This window comes from Protopterus annectens, chromosome 4.part0 (genome assembly GCF_019279795.1).
Source record: "Protopterus annectens isolate FY-2018-M chromosome 4.part0, PAN1.0, whole genome shotgun sequence".
Taxonomy (NCBI): domain Eukaryota; kingdom Metazoa; phylum Chordata; order Ceratodontiformes; family Protopteridae; genus Protopterus; species Protopterus annectens.
The window spans coordinates 698498592-698515158 of NC_056733.1; the positions used below are offsets into that span (position 1 = coordinate 698498592).

Here is a 16567-nt window from a genome sequence, read left to right on the forward strand (position 1 = left end):
AGACTTGGTTGGGATTTAGTTTGACTCACTGTAATGCCTAGGCAAGGAAAAAATGAGGAATAAAGTCTGTTGCTTGATGTAGTAGATGCCTGGTGGGAGTGGTGATGAGTCAAGTCATCTAAATATGGAAACACACTGAATCCGTGCAGTCTCAAGTGAGCTGTTACTGCTGCCTCACACTGGATGAACACCAGGGGGGGCTGTGGTGAGACCAAAGGGCAGCACTCTGGCTCCTAGCCGAAAGCGCTTGTTCATTTTTATGTGGTAATATGCATCCTGAAGGTCTATGGAACACATTCAATTGTCCTCCACTAAGAAGGGTAGTATAGACTGAACCATGACCATCCAGAATTTTGTTTGCTGAACAAACTTGTTCAAAAGGCAGATATCTAAAATTGGTCTCAAGTCCCCTGCCTTTTTGGCACCAAAAACAACATTGAATAAAATCCAAATGCTATCTGGTCTGGTGGGACTTCTTGGATAACTCTTTTTGCTTTTGAATTTCCAGAGCTGCCTGATCCCTCTGATTGGGTGGAACATTGAGGATTCTTCTTCCTGTTCTTAGGAATAAGAATGAAGGGAATGTAGTATCCTCTGGCAATGATCCTTCACACCCACGTATCTGTGGTTACTCATTGTCAGGCTATCGAATGCAAGGAAAACCTTCCCCCAACTGCCTCCGGAGGCAAGCCATCGGGCCCCCTTTCAGGAGCACTGGTAGGGTTTCCCTGAAAAAGAATCCCTGGAACCCTAATTTTGCGGGTCACTTCAGCCACAGGGTCAGCATCTTCCATTGGAGGCTCCCCCTCTGCCCCGCAGGGAGCCACCTCCACGTGTGTCCTGAAAAGGCCCTTGGGATTTTTTTAACCACATCCTCTCGCTTCTCTGGTTCCTGCATTAGGACCACTGGACAGCCAAAAAAAGTATGCCCATTGTAGATAGCCAGGTGTGAGAAAGACTGAAAGATCCTAAGGTCTCTGGGCTTTGGGGCCAAACAGTAACGATCTGTCAAAAGGAGCACTGATGAATGAAGACAAATGGCTCGACAAACTCATACAAGCACATCCAAGCATGCCTCCATATGGCAATGCCGGAACCCACTGCCCTAGTCGTCCCTTCGGCTGCATGTGCAATGAGCCTCATGGCAGAGTTGGAAATAGAGTCCAGGATAGCCAGCTGGGAAGCCACTTTATCTTGTCCTTCCTCGGACACAGCTACTGCAAGGTCTGATAGCGCCATGATCAGATCCCTGGTTTATTATGACAACACTGATGTGGATTTGGTGGAATCCAGTTTGACGAAGTCCAGAGGTCCAATGGTGCCAATGTCGAACCCGACATTGTAGTACAAATCTCGCCACTAACTCGACCCATGTTAAAGCCCATTCAGAGGCTGAATTTGAGACAGAATTCGACATGGTCACTTTCGCAAACATGGGTCGATGATACCGTCATTCGACAGAGTCCAGTTCAACATTGTCATAGTAAACCCAGATCCCTCTGGAATCTAGTCAAGTGTGCCATAAAACCCAAAGACGTAAAAGCGAAGGTTGATTGTGTACAACCGGTTTCCAAATCTGTCCATTGCCCTGAACTATCGGTTAGGGGGATGAACAGTGGAACTCTTCTGCAAGTTCTTTCTTGGTTGCTACTGCAACCAGTATGGCATCTACTGCTAACCCCTTAGCTCAAAACTGATGATCCTCTGGCACCGTGAGACTTTTTTCCAGTCTCCTGAGGATTGGCTCTATAAAGTCAGGGCCCTTCCAAGCCAGCTGCACGATCAACTTAAACAGATCAGCAGGTAGGGTCAGCCAAGAGATAGATGGGCAAGGCCAAATGTTTGCAGGTACACCAACTGCTTTGAGGAAGGGTCTTTGGACTTCCAGTCACCCCTCTGTTTCAATATTTCTAGAATGTCCCCAAAGGAGATGTCTTCTGGGGGTGACCGTGGGGAACCCTTCCCATTATCTAAGTCAGTGTCCTCCATGACAGATTCCTCTGGGAAATCTAGGTGTTTCCTCTTACACGTCTTCTTCTGGGGCACCTACTAAGTGGAAAGTGCTGTGGAGGGCTCAGAAGAAGAAGAGCCCTGTGCAGGGATATCCTGCAGCTTTGGATGTTCGTTGTCCAGGCGTGGAGGTTGTAGAAAGCTCTGGAAGAGGAGGAGTCCTGGGATAATGCTCCAATAGGGAAGGGCCCAGCTGAGGGTTGGGAGGGTGGCCTAATGGTTAAGGTGTTTGTCTTACAAACACAAGGTGCAGGGTTTGAGTCTCACAAGGGATAATTGGCTAGGCTTAAAATGGCTTGCAAGGGCAGTTAGCCTAGTATTAATCTATGAACCTATGAATCTATGAGAACCTGCAGAGAGTGTCCTTTCCATCACTTGGAAGGCAAGAGGTTAACTGGGTAGACAGAAAAATATAGGATTTCTAAAAGCTTTTTAATAAGTCTTAAAAGAAAAAAACAATGAAAATATACTTGGCTCACAAGAGAATCTGTCTGACATGTTTTATGTAGAAGAGCAGCAAATGAGATCCAAGGTAATTGGAAGAGGGATATTCTAGGTAAGGACTTAGCTCAAGAGTTTTTGGTTCTCACGAGCTGTTATAACAGCCGAGCAGGTTCCAAGAGCTGGAACAGAGTTCCAAGATGTCAAGGATACATAAAGATTGACATCAGATCAGGTGTTGCAGACTTGCACTTGAAGTTAAAACATGCATATGGAAGGGTGCAGTATATCAGCAAATTTTCAGTGTAACAGTACTGGCTAAAAAACTAGAGTATGCTCATCATATGCTGCATCATATAAAGCTATTCTGAAACTCCAAGCCCACATGCTTGTGACAAAATACAAACTCAGAGCCATGTATGGCACCATGGTTAAGGATCTGCATTGCCATATGAATATAGCCAGTTCTTGACTCCAGTTCAAACCCGGTTCCACTTGAAAGAAAACAAAGGATGTAGCAATTTAAAGGATACAAGATTTTACTTCTAGAAAGATTCTACTGTTTTTCAGCATGCCAGAAAAAAATGAAAGATGATGAAAATAAAGCATTCACTTCATAAAGATACTGAAGATGAAAATAATAGGGTAAATACATGCTAATCTACTATTTTTTTACTTAAAAAGGATCCCCCTACAAGAAGGGCAACAATAACTAAAGACAGTACACACTATCTTAGTAAAGCACAGAAGACATTGCAGCATACAAATAATGTGTAGAATGAATACATTTTTCAAGTCTGAGCTAGTGAAAAGGAAGTGGGGAAGAGGTAATTACTGAGAAATATAAAGTAAAGAAAATAAAATCCATACATTTAAAATACACAAATACGTTTGTCATAACAGTTAATTCAGCAAACTGAACATAATACTTAAAAAGGCAGCATGCAGTGAGACTACAGATGATTTTCCTTTTAGCGCACAGAGGTCATGTTTATGTAACCACATATAACTGTGGGGTATGCTCTTAAGAGCCATGGTCTATAACAGAACTACTGCTGGCAATAAAGTCTACCCAATTAATAGTGAAATATTAATAGTTAAACAGGCAAGAATGACAACATAATGATGAAAAGTGTCCAAAAACTATCACTGGAAGGATCTGGAATACATGAAACAAATTTAAGTTAAAGGGAGGTAGTTCTGCCAGGGGAGGAATATAGATCAACATATGATACAACATAGCTCCATTGTGGATATGATGGTAAAATGCAGTGAAATGACACAGTTCACAAAGCTCAAACATTATCTGTACCAGCCACCCAAGCACGTGAAGTTCTAAGATCAACTAACTTGGCCAAGTAATCAAGTTTCTGTTCTAAACCTCTGTAGAGGTACTAACACAATGGTTATAGCAAAAAACATCCACCTGGCTACAACTGATATTTTTCTCTTTGCATCCTTTTTATCTCCATGCCCACCCTCCCCCACTTAGACCCAGCCTATTCCCTCAACTGAACTGGTATCCTCAAGTATAGGGGCCAGAGCCAACATCCACACAATCAGAGACTGCTGTACCCTCAACATCGGCACAAAGTATTTTTCTCCTTTAATGCCTAACCCTCCACTCTGGGTAGGGCAAGTGTGACCCATGTCTCCACAGGGAACACTACCCCTCTTCACATGTGTAAGCTTCGATATACCTAGTAGCCCCCCCCCCAAAAAAAATGCCCTCAAACATTGCTGTATCACCACCAAGGGACTGCAGCATAGGCCAGTCCTTATTCTGCCCCACCCCATGGTTAGTTGTACCAATCCTCCTCCTCATCACCGCTACAGCAGGTGCCTGTGCCACTAATCAATCATCATCCGGGTCATATCCAGAGCTTTCTTTATTCCTCTACACCAGCAGAGCTGGCATTACAACTGAAGTTATTAACTTTAATAATATGCTGTCTTGTCAGAGTCCTAGCTCTGCTCAGACCTGTGCAACATGCATTATCAAATTATTCTGTACCTGAAACAGTCCATGTGAATACACTGGCTGGATTTGTACTCTCCCTGGCTATCCTTCTGAAAGCCAATCTCTCTGTACATGTTCAGCCCATGAACCTCTGCTCTGGCTTCCACGAATGGCCTGTAATAAAAAAATGCACCAGTTACAGCTAAATTGATTACTAGTCTTAACACTGCTAGTGCAGCAGAATTGTTTAGGATGCAGAGAAGATATTACAGCATACAAATAATGCATAGAATGAATACGTTGAGACAGAGAAAGCAAGTGCTGAGGAGCGAATTACATCTTTTGAACACAGTCATTCTTAGTTTCAGAATTACAGAGAGAGTAAAGTACAAATACTGAAATTACAAGAAAAAAGTCCAAAAACACAGGACAACAATCAATGTTTAACATCGCTGTTCTAATTTTATTTATTTGCAGATGAGGAAGTCCTCCCTGCACCCCAATGTGGGAGACGAGCCACCGAGCGTACACACACACACACACACACACACACACACACACACACACACACACACACACACACACACACACACACACACACACACACACACACACACACACACACACACACACACACACAAAACTTATACCAACTCCAAGATCCACATACTCTGAGAAAAGGAGATATTTCCAAGAATTTGCAATCCTGAATTTACTACAAAGTCCTTTTTTCAGTCATTCAGGTTTGCCACTTCCAAACACACACTAAAGTCTTGGGAATATTATCCAAGGATGACTAGCTGACTTGCTCTTCTGAAACAATATCCTGAAACAAAGTCACAATGCTTGTAGATGTGGAGCTTGATCCCAATACAAGAGGCTTGTGTAAATGTACTCTTTGCTGGAATCTAAACAGGAGAAAGTATATCAATTTAGTTTTAAGACGCCTGTGGGAGAGCCACCATGTTTTACCTTTTGTGCAAATCATCTATATGGCACATTTCTGAAATGCCAGAGTTAGTGGGTTGCTGAAAACAGCCCATTAATAAAAACGTGCAGACTAAACGGCTCATGCAATTATACATTAGCAAACTACTTTTTTTTTTTTTTAGGAAGAAAAATCAGGATCAGGAGTTGGACAATCCTAGCAGGAGAACATCCAGAAAGTGACAACAGAGAGAGGGATTTTAAAAGCCAACAATCAGAACCACTTGCTTTTTTTACAAGTCTCAAGGTGGATTAAGCTGAGGCAGATAAAGTGAATACCAGCATTAGTCACACATCAAATATGCATGCACAGTTCTTTGTTACATAATCAGTACTGATCACATTCAAAGGCAAAAATGCCACTCAAAAACTGGTGACGTGTGCAATTTACTAAAATAATTTAGAAGAGCTTTAAAAAACAGCAATTCTTTGCAAAGAGGTAGAGTGAGGTATCCCATATAACCTACTTTAAATGCCAAAGTAAAATTACTACTAACAGTTCTTGAAAAACTCACTTCCAGGAATACAGCATGCTTAAAAAAAAAGGAAACAAAAATCTTCTGCCTTTTTTCCAGCCATTTCAACAAAATGTCAAAAGCTCTTTCCAGCACATAAATTGTTAACCTGACTTGACTAAAATGATTATAGGATATTCTGTGATTCCTGAAGCAGCTGTCCACAGCCTTCTCAGTCTCCCTGGGGCATACTTCAAGTTCAATTTTGATCATAAATGGACTTATTTTGGTTAATAAAATACCAAACAAAAGACAAATCACAGCTATCACATCCAACAAAGGGCTTTGAGTTTCATCCATATATGGCCCAATAATGGATATGAACAGCAACAAGAGGTGACCATTTCATTAAAAATAAAACATGGGAATGTCAGTCAAGACCAATTGTACAAAATACTGAACAAGAGGAGAATTTAAATTTCCACAATACTGTGCTGTGGAACAGCGTCCAGTTTGCCTTATATACCTTACCTTATATACTGCTAGATGCCACCCACGGCAGACCACTCTCTGTTCAACAGAATAGTAGTAGTAAATAGACAACACTGCAAATTATAAGCATCATAAGCACAGGTAATTCATGTGTAAAATTAATACTAAGATGAGTTAACTCTGCCCACAATCTGTTTTTTTTGTTGCTTTCTTTCATAAGTGAGCGGAACTGAAATGCCCCTTAGCTTAACCCCCCCCCTCACTGCCACCCTTAAAACAAGAGAAATGCAGAGGTACATGGCAACATAAACTAAAGTGGAAAATTAAATATAAAAAGTATAATTGAGTACATACAAATTATATGTAATGCTAATTAATATTTGTGCGTCCTCCGAAAAAAGTAAATAGGTAAGCTGTTGCATGTAGTAGTTCACATTGTGGTTTCAGAGGGTCCACAGTGTTCAAAGAAGTTAGTGACTGCTAATCAACGTTCCAATATGACCATTGTACCAGAACCCCCGTCAGCATATCAGCCAGGTTAAATGATAAAATCTCAGCCATCAGCAAAATTTTTATTGCTGTACATATCTGCAAGGCAACACCTGAAGAGTAAAAGAAAACGAGCACAGAAGACACAAATGAAAAATGGCACTTACCAGTCAAAAAAATCCCCATTGTAGGTCACACAAATATTGGGCTTGGTTTCCTGTACATGTTCAAACCACCTCTGAATTAGACTTGCCTAGGAATGAACATGACATAAATTAGTCACAAATATATTTTCCAAACTTAATAAATAATTTAAAAATATATATATATAAATAAATAAAATCTGTTTAAATCCATAGATGTGACCAGCTAGGAATTATAATGTCCATATAAAATGTGACTGGAATTTCTTTGACTTGAAGGGTTAACAACAACACAGGAAATAAACTCAGGATTCTGAGCAACTAAAAAAAGGAATACACAAAGTAACCATCCTGGACAGACAGACTCCAAGATAATCTTCTGCAAGAAGTTAACTAATTTCAGACAATTAACTCTACGGAATTAACGCAAAGCGAGCATCCTTGAGAAATGCAAACCCGACATACGTTTCTATTCTTTATTTTGGGTATAAAGTAAATACGGGGAAGACAGGACCATGTTTTAACACCTGACAAATAAAATAAAAAAAAAAAAAAAGTTCACTGTCTCACCTCATCTGGTTCATTAAAGATGCAAAATGGGCCTTCATACTCCGCTTTAGGAGTATATTCAAAATCTTCTATGTCCTCCGATACAATTTCACGGTTTGTGATCAGGTAGCCCTGTAAGCAAAGTTTCACCAGTTTTAGTATGATATTCATTCATTAATGAGCAAAAACAGAATGAGAAATTACTTGTAATCAAGACCTGCATGAAGCCAACTTAAAGTACAGTTTTGTACCTACCATAAATGTAGATGTTTGAGTGCTAATACAGCTGCAGTCATAACAGATGGGTTTTCCTGCCGTCAGGCGGGTCCTCGGTCGGCCGAATTCCAAAGTCTCGGTCCGGCGTCGGTTGTCGTCGCCTCTTCCCTGACGTCAGCACGACAGGGGTATAAAAGAACCAGCCGACGCCATTTTCTTCAGTTTTTCTTGCCCCAGATGTCAGGTGCCCCCAGAAGGAAGGCAAAACATAAATTTATGTAATAAAGCAAATGCAGTATAATCAAAAAACAGTAGTTGCAAGCAAATACACCATAAAAGAATACCCCAATGAGGTTGTATGAGGAGGTGTTAGCCATTAGGCCTGTCCCAAGAGGGGAAGGAGGGAGGGAAACCTGGAATGCAGCTGTATTAGCACTCGAGCATCTACATTTATGGTAGGTACAAAACTGTACTATGTTCATCGTGCATACAGCTGCAGTCATAACAGATGGGTAGAATCCCAAAGCTAATAAAGGGGTGGTAGGCAATAAGTGGAACTAGGTGGAGCCAGGATGCCCTGCAAGACTGCAGTGGCAAAGCCCGCTCTAGTTTTGGAGTATAATGGTAGGTGATAGTGTTTGGAGAACGTATGCACAGAACTCCAAGTGGCTGCTTCCAAAATATCTTTGGTAGGAACCCCCCTGAGGAAAACTGCAGAGGTAGCTGCGGCCCTTGTGGAGTGAGATCTAATGCCTGCAGGTACAGTTTTGCCATGAAAAAAGTAACAAAAGAGTATACAGTGAGCTATCCATTTTGAGATTGTCTGTTTGGAAATAGGCTTCCCTTGAACACCTGTAGCATAGGACACAAAGAGTTGCTCTGATTTTCTGAAAGGCTTTGTTCTGTCCAAATAATAATGGAGCTGTCTGTGAATGTCCAAGGAATGTAGTAGCCTCTCCCCTTTGTTTTGTGGATTAGGGTAAAAGGTAGGTAAGTGGATAGCCTGATTCAAGGCTACCCTGGATACTACCTTTGGCATAAATGAAGGATTGGTTCGTAAGGAAACTCTGTCCTGATGGAAAATGATGAAAGGCTGCACAGCCATGAGGGCTTGTAGTTACGAAACCCTGCGTGCTGAGGTGATAGCTAGAAGGAAGGCTGTTTTCCATGACAAATATTGCAGATCTGTTGAAGCAGCTGGTTCAAAAGGAGGCAGGGTTAGTTTTTTTCTAGAATGAAATTGAGGTCCCAAGCAGATACTGGTTGCTTCCTTGGGGGTTTTATATTCTTAGCCCCTCTGAGGAACTGTCTTAAGAGAGGTGAGAGAATAAAGGAGGATCAGTGTTGTACTCTGCAGAAATGGCTGAGGCATGGATTTTGATGGAGGAGAATGAAAGTCCACTGCTTAGCAGCTCGGCTAGGTACTGTAGTATTTGAGGTAAATTCAGTATTCCAGGATTCTGACCCTTTTTCTGATTCCAGGCACAAAACAGTTTCCATTTTGTGGAGCAGGCTTTTCTAGTAGAAGGCCTTCTGGCCTCCAAAATGACATCCTGCACCTCCTTGGAGAGTAGAGTCTGCTGTGAATTTAAGGAATCCTCCATGTGGCTAGATTGAGTGTTTTCAGCTGACTGTGAAGAGTTTTGTAGTTGTGCTGAGTCAGTAGAAGAGGCATTAGAGGTAGGATCCATGGTGGGGAATGAGTCAGGCTCCTCAGGAGTGGGTACCATTGTTGTCTTGGCCAGTCTGGAGCAATGAGAATCATCTTTGGTCTGTCTGCTCTGGCTTTTAATAGAACTTTGGCCAGCAGTGGAAGAGGTGGAAAGGCATAAACCGTCATTGTTGTGCAACTGAAAGAGAGTGTGTCCACTTTCCAGGCCTGTGGATGAAAGGTCCTTGAGCAGAATTTTGTCAATTGGTCATTTCTGTGGGTGGCAAAGAGATCTAGGTCTGGCCTTCCCCATGCTTGAATTATCATTGTAAAACTTGAGGATGCAACTTCCATTCGTGTGGATCTGTCATATTTCTGCTCAGGTTGTCTGCCAGTGTGTTTTCCTTCCCTGGCAGGAATTGTGCTTTAAGTTGGATTTGCAGTTCCAGAGCCGTGTTCCAAAGGGACACGGCTAGTCTGCACAGGGGGTATGAATGAGTTCCTCCTTGTTTGTTTATGTACCACATCACTGTGGTGTTGTCTGTTCTTATCAATAGCTGGCCTGGATGCAGTAGGTCTTTGAAAGCCATAATAGCATTTATTACTGCTAGCATTTCCTTTTGATTGATGTGTAGGTGCTTTTCTTTTTGTGACCATTTGCCCTGAATGCACCGATCTGTCATGTGCACCCCCCAGGCATAGTCCGAGGCGTCTGTTGTGATGACTTGATTTGCTTGAGGCTTGCAGAATGGGAGACCTATGTTTCTTTGGCATGCTTGAGCCCACCACAGAAATTCCTTTTGAAGACATGGAATCAGTGGTATGATTGTTTCCAAACTGTGGCTGTGTTGAAACCATAAGTTTTTTAGGTACGATTGAAGTTTCCTCATATGCAGCTTTTCACATGGGATTAGCAGGATGCAAGATGCCATGAATCCCAGAGCTTGCAGGATTTTCCTTGCAGTCAGCCTGGTGAAGGTTGCCAGTTTTCTGAAGTATAGAGTTAATTGCCCTTGTTTCTCTGGCGTGAGGTAGGCCATCTGGGTGTTTGTATCCAAGCTGGCACCCAGGAAAATTATTGTTTGAGAGGATATTAGTCTTGACTTCTTTTTGTTGACTGTGTATCCCAGAGATTTCAACAACATTATTACAAACGCCAGGTGTTTCAGAAGAGTGTGTTTGCTGTCCGCTTGGATCAGGCAGTCGTCCAGATATGGGTATATTTGCATCCCTTTAAGTCTGCAGAAGGCAATTACTGATGCCAGGCATTTCGTGAACACTCTGGGCGCAGTAGATAAGCCAAAGGGCAATGCAGAGAATTGATAATGGGATGAACCTGCAAGAAATCTGAGGTATCTTCTGCAATCTTGTCTGATTGGGACATGCAGGTATGCCTCCTTAAGGTCCAATGTTACCAGCCAAGCCTCCTTGCCCAGCATGGGAAGAAGCTGCTGTAATGTGAGCATCTTGAACTTTGGTACGAGTAAATATGTGTTTAGGATGGATAGGTCCAAAATAGGCCTCCAATCTTTGCCCTTCCTTGGTACCAGGAATAGTCTGGAATAAAAACCTTGACCCTGTTCTTGTGCAGGTACCTCTTGAATAGCTTTCATGTCCATGAGATCTGAAATTTGTTTTTGTGCCTCTACCCTTTGATTGTGTGGCAGATTTGGCATGCCTCTCATTTTTGGAAGGGTGTGAAAGTGGAATCTGTAGCCTCTGTCTATAATGTCCAGGATCCATTTGTCTTTTGTGACAATATGCCAATTTTAGAAAATAATGGCAGTTTTCCCTAAAGGTGCTGCCATTTGAGCCTTGCTTGGCATGCAAAGGGAAAGTCATTGGGTCTGCTTTCTGAATGGCTGTGAACTATCCTCATCCCTCTTTGGTGTAGGTGTTTGCCATTGTCTGCCTCTAAATGATCCTTGAGATTGCCCTCTACCTCTCGGGCACCTGTATCTACCTCTTTGAGGTCTGTCCATGGCTGGAAAGGACCAATTTTTTGAAGGCCAATTTCTACTGAAACGTGGCGGTTGTACCTGTAGGAAATCTTTCACTGTTTGCATTGATTTTGCCTTTTCCTCCATTTTCTTTAATACCTCCTCAGCTTTAACACCAAACAATACATCTTTTTGAAGAGGTGCATCTAGTAATTTAGCTTTGACATGATCTGGTAAGGTTTGCTCTTTGAGCCAAGCATGTCTACGTATGACTGATCCTGTAACAGCAGCTCTACAAGAGGCCTCTAAAGCATCAAAACCACATTGCAGGGTATGTTTACCCACTTGCTCTGTACTATGCAGCAAATCCTGCAACTCCTTCAAGTCTGGTTGTTCAGGTTGTGACATTTTGCTTTTCAACTGAGATAACAAAAACTGTTGATACTTTAACATATGGAACTGACAGTTTAATGCCCTCATGGTTAAAGTGGCCGAGGTGTATACCTTTTTCCCCCCACCTTTCTAAAGCTCTGGAATCTCTCTCTGAAGGTAATGGATTTTTGGCAGTGGAGGCCTTAATTCCCTTGGGACCCTGTGAAATAGTTTCTGGGTCAGCCGCATGGCTTTTGTATAGGAATTGGTGTGAATCAGGAACCCGGTAATACCCGTCAGGCTTGACTGGAGCTGGAGGTAAAGAATCTGGGTTAAGGCTGGCCTCTGAATACACATCATCTAGTATGTCTAAGACAGGAGGTATAGCCAGAGGCCTGTGCTGAGGGAGCAAGAGGAAATCCCTGAGCCTTTTCTTGGAGTCTGAGTGCTCTTGGCCTTCCCAGTGGAAGTGTTCCCTCAAGGTATGCAAGGTTTCCCCAAAAGAGAAATCCTCAGGGGGGGGAGAGAGAGGGAATGGACTCCTTTGCATCAGAATCTTTGAATGGGGAGTAAGAATGTTCCTGGTCCTCAGAATGTTCTGAAGTAATGGAGGCCTGGTCTGAGGAAGAGTATTCTTCCTCCACTCTGGGCCTTTTGTCCGAGGGGGTTTGAGAACCCCTGATAAGAGTAATCAAATCCTCAGCCATTTTGAGCATCTGCTTTTTCGGCATGGGGCCTTGAGAGGGGCCCTGTGGAGCTTGTCTTTTAGAATGCATGGCTGCTTTAGATTTAGTGTAAGCCTTAATGGAAAAAGAAGAAGGCCTGAAGACACCTTGAGAGGTGGCAGGCCTGTCTGAACTCTGAGTTTCCCCGCCAAGAGTGGCTTTGGTATCTGTAGTCGGGGTGTGGGCCGAAGAGCCTGCGACCTCGGGCACAGAAGACACCGCTAATGAAGTGTCATCGGTAGTCAGGGGCTGCGTAGGCGCCTCGCTGAGAACCGGAGCACATGTAGTCGGCTTTAGCGTGGTGTCGGTAGAAGTCACGGACCTCGTATGTCGGTCCTTATCTTTACGTCGTTTACTCAAAATTGGAGTCGGAGTATCCGACAACATGTTGTAATTAAACTTTTTGCCAAAATAGTGTTGAGCAAACACCGCCCGATGTTTAATAGTGCGTCTGTTGAATGTAGCACAAAAACGACAGGCCGAGACATTGTGGTCTGGGCCTAAGCAAGGTATACAGAGGGGAATGGAAATCTTTATGCGGTATTTGCTTCCCACATGAAATGCAATTAAACTTTGTCTGACATCGGTCTGAGGCAAGAAAAGTTTCCCCAACGGGGTACTTAGCTTTCAAGAAGTCTTCGGTTGAAAAATATTCATAATCTCAGGAGCTGGCCGACCGGCACTTGCGAACTGCTTCTGCTTTGGGCACCACACGGCAAGAAAGACTGAAGAAAATGGCATTGGCTGGTTCTTTTATACCCCTGTCGCGCTGACGTCAGGGAAGAGGCGACGACAACCGACGCCGGACCTAGACTTTGGAATTCGGCCGACCGAGGACCCGCCTGACAGCAGAAAAACCCATCTGTTATGACTGCAGCTGTATGCACGATGAACATCAGTGACACAGTAGTATCAAAAATCTACAGCACAATAAAAGCATGAATCACTTATATGGAGTATACAGGTACACAGCCAAGATAATGGGCAGAAGGTTCAAACTGCTCAGGTGCCTGAATCAAAACATAGTAATAATCATTAAAATAAAAAGATTTTGTCAACAGAATACTAGTCTGATTCATGATGAAAAAAATATATATGCTACAAGGAAACATATCAAGTAATGTTTTAGAGGGCTCTCTGCAGTGTTAATAACATATGGATACACTTATCAAGGTCATCTCACAAATCACCTCCAGAAATATCAATTTTGCCCATTCGGTGTGGCGTGACCCTTCTGACGATGTGCAGACTCACTGTAATTGGGGTAAATGAGCCACTTATTTGGTTTAATGTGGTCAAGAACTGGAAATCTCCGAGGAGCAGTTTATAAGTGTGTCATACATTTACAATCTATTGGCATTCAAGGAGTTTGACTATGATAATCCTCCAACAAAGTCATTCATAGGCAAGTTCAAGGCTAGCTGCACTTGTGTGTCCTTTTAAGTCTAGCCATTTTACTTCAAAGGTGAGAAATCAAACTCTGTACATCCCATATGTGTACTAAGTATTTTAGATGGAAGCTAACAAAATCATGATTCTGTGACACAAAAGCCAGTATCAAGGGAGTCTGGCTAAACATGTTTGCTGAAGATTGTAATTTGGGAGGAGGGGATCTTGTCAAATCCCATTCTGATACATATATTCTCTAGGAAGGGCTGGACCAAACAAATGTTTGGTGTTATTAATCACGAAATTATCCTCAACATCAAATGCGGTTTCCTTTGGTAAATCTGGCATTACTACTGTTTGCTAAACAGACATCATTCTCCTTAAATTTGACAGTTAGAGACATGGGTACATATGTTGATAATGTTCTTGACCACCACCTCCCTGTGATGGCTAGAAAATAATTACCTCATACAGCTTACTCTGCATTATCTTCTCAAGGTCCAGGGAAGTTATATGCCCACTTTCTTCATCCCATCACCAAATATAATGCACCCTTCAGTATGTACCCTGCCAACCACCTAAACCAGCTTGAGAAACCTCAATATTTTCTCAGCAAAAAAAAAAAAAAGATCTCAGTTCCCTTAACTACTCAACCATTAAAAGCTCTGTCCCTCTATTCAGTATCATACAGACTCCTGAGGGATGACATCTACTTAACTTTCTGTGCTGTGAACCCAGCATTTTTTTGAATTCCTTGACCTAAATAGAACAAGTGGTAAAGCAAACATCCATTCTATAAATGTAAACCTCCACTATCATATCAATACCATCAGATGGTATGACAGACACCTTTCCCCTATTTCTGGAAAAAAGCTGGCCTTCCTTATCAAGCAGAGTCCTTCCCTAGCAACCTTTAAAACCAGTCTGGATGATTGAATGGGTGACCACAAATTTTCACCAGGAATGTGTGGAGAAAGCCTATTTATCAAAAGATATGGTTAGTCATCCCAACAGTACAGGGTGATGTAGCTGAACATCTTGATGGTCCTCTTTGGACCCAAGCTTAGTAAGAACCTACAAACCTACAAGGATTTCTAATTTTAGGGGAAGCTTATTCCATAATCCTGGAATATGCTTCATAATCTATCAGTCAGTTTTAGCTCCCTGGTGGTGCAGTCAGTACAAGCTTTCAAATAGAATCAGATGAGACACTACCTTATAATCAACGCAGCGCTTACCTTAAACTAACTTATATGAATCAGAACACAAGAAAAATCACAGGGCTGGGAAACATTTGAGAATTGCTGCATTTTTAAGTTTTGCAGGGCTTGTTTGAATGCTAGAGAATGCAGTATTGTATTCAAAAACAGGTCAAATTAGTGACGTATGAAGTGAAATGACAGCTGCATGAGAATTCACCATAAAAAACAGTAGATAATCAAGGTAGTGTCAATATTGCAGACATTTGCTACACACGGAAATTAGCCACAAGTTGACACGTGCCTTCATGGGAAGCAGGGTTCCAGTCCTCTTGTGGCAGAGAACATTATACTGGAGATTGCTAAAGATGGGTTCAACTCCTCTACTTATCTTCACCCCGAAGGAAAAAGTACAGTTGTGTACACTTACCATAAATATAGATGTTAGAGTGTATTCACTGTTGCAGTCATTACATTTGGGTAACCTTGCTGGCAGGTTGCCCTCAGTCGGCCTGAATTCCAAAGTCCTGGGTCCTGCATCAGCTACTGTCGCCCCCTCCCTGACGTCAGGTCATCAGGGGTACAGCTGTGGGCGACGCCATTTTCTTTCGTTTTTCTTGCCCCAGATGTCAGGTGCCCCCTAAAAGGGTTGCCTCGACAAGCAAATACATCACATAGGTTCCATGAGTAGGAAAGGGGGATGGCGGGAAGGTAACCTGGACTGCAACAGTGAATACACTCGAACATCTACATTTATGGTAAGTGTACACAACTGTACTATGTTCTTCGTGTTTCACTGTTGCAGTCATTACATTTGGGTAGAGTCCCAAAGCTATGGATAGGAGGCTGGAGCTAAACAGCATTAGGAGCGGTTATGAGGCCCTGCAGAAAGTACAGTTTTGTACCTACCATAAATGTAGATGTCCGAACTGGATAGCATCTGCAGTCATAACAACTGGGTTGTCCTGTCGTCAGGCAGCCCTTCGGTCGGCCGGATTCCAAAGTCTGGGTCCGGTTTCGGCTGATGTCGCACTTCACCAGACGTCATCTCTGCTGGTCTTCGGGTATAAAGGCATCAGCCGACGCCATTTTCCTCAGTGTTTCTTGCCCCAGATGCCAGTTGCCCTCCTGGAAGGCTAAATTTTGGATAAATGCCAATGTTTCCAAAAAGATAGAAGGCAAACACAAAAAATAAGCATGTATGTACATATATACAAACAAATACACCATAAGAGACTCCCCCCACCAGCTAGCTATTAGGAGGGTAAATACCCTAGGAGTACCACAGAGGGGAAGGAGGGTAATCCTGACTGCAGATGCTATCCAGTTCGGACATCTACATTTATGGTAGGCACAAAACTGTACTATGTCCTTCATGGATGCATCTGCAGTCATAACAACTGGGTAGAATACCATAGCCAACTACGGGAGGAGCAAGAAGAAATTATGGTGTGGTTAGGATCCCTTGCAGTACAGCAGTGGCAAACCCTGCTCGGGATCTGGAATACAGAGGTAAATTATAATGCTTGGCAAATGTATGCACGGAGGT

The 16567-nt window shown here is 42.6% G+C and overlaps 1 protein-coding gene across 1 annotated transcript in view; it reads right to left on the reverse strand.

The window, feature by feature from the left end:
• POLE (DNA polymerase epsilon, catalytic subunit) overlaps nucleotides 1-16567 on the reverse strand; it is a 1031469-nt gene that overhangs the window by 879739 nt on the left and 135163 nt on the right. Inside the window, exons 9-11 of the mRNA XM_044069769.1 lie at nucleotides 7548-7658; nucleotides 7002-7087; nucleotides 4466-4585 (exon numbers count right to left, since the gene is read on the reverse strand). Coding sequence (XP_043925704.1) covers nucleotides 4466-4585; nucleotides 7002-7087; nucleotides 7548-7658 — 317 coding nt within the window. The remainder of the gene's footprint in view (nucleotides 1-4465; nucleotides 4586-7001; nucleotides 7088-7547; nucleotides 7659-16567) is intronic.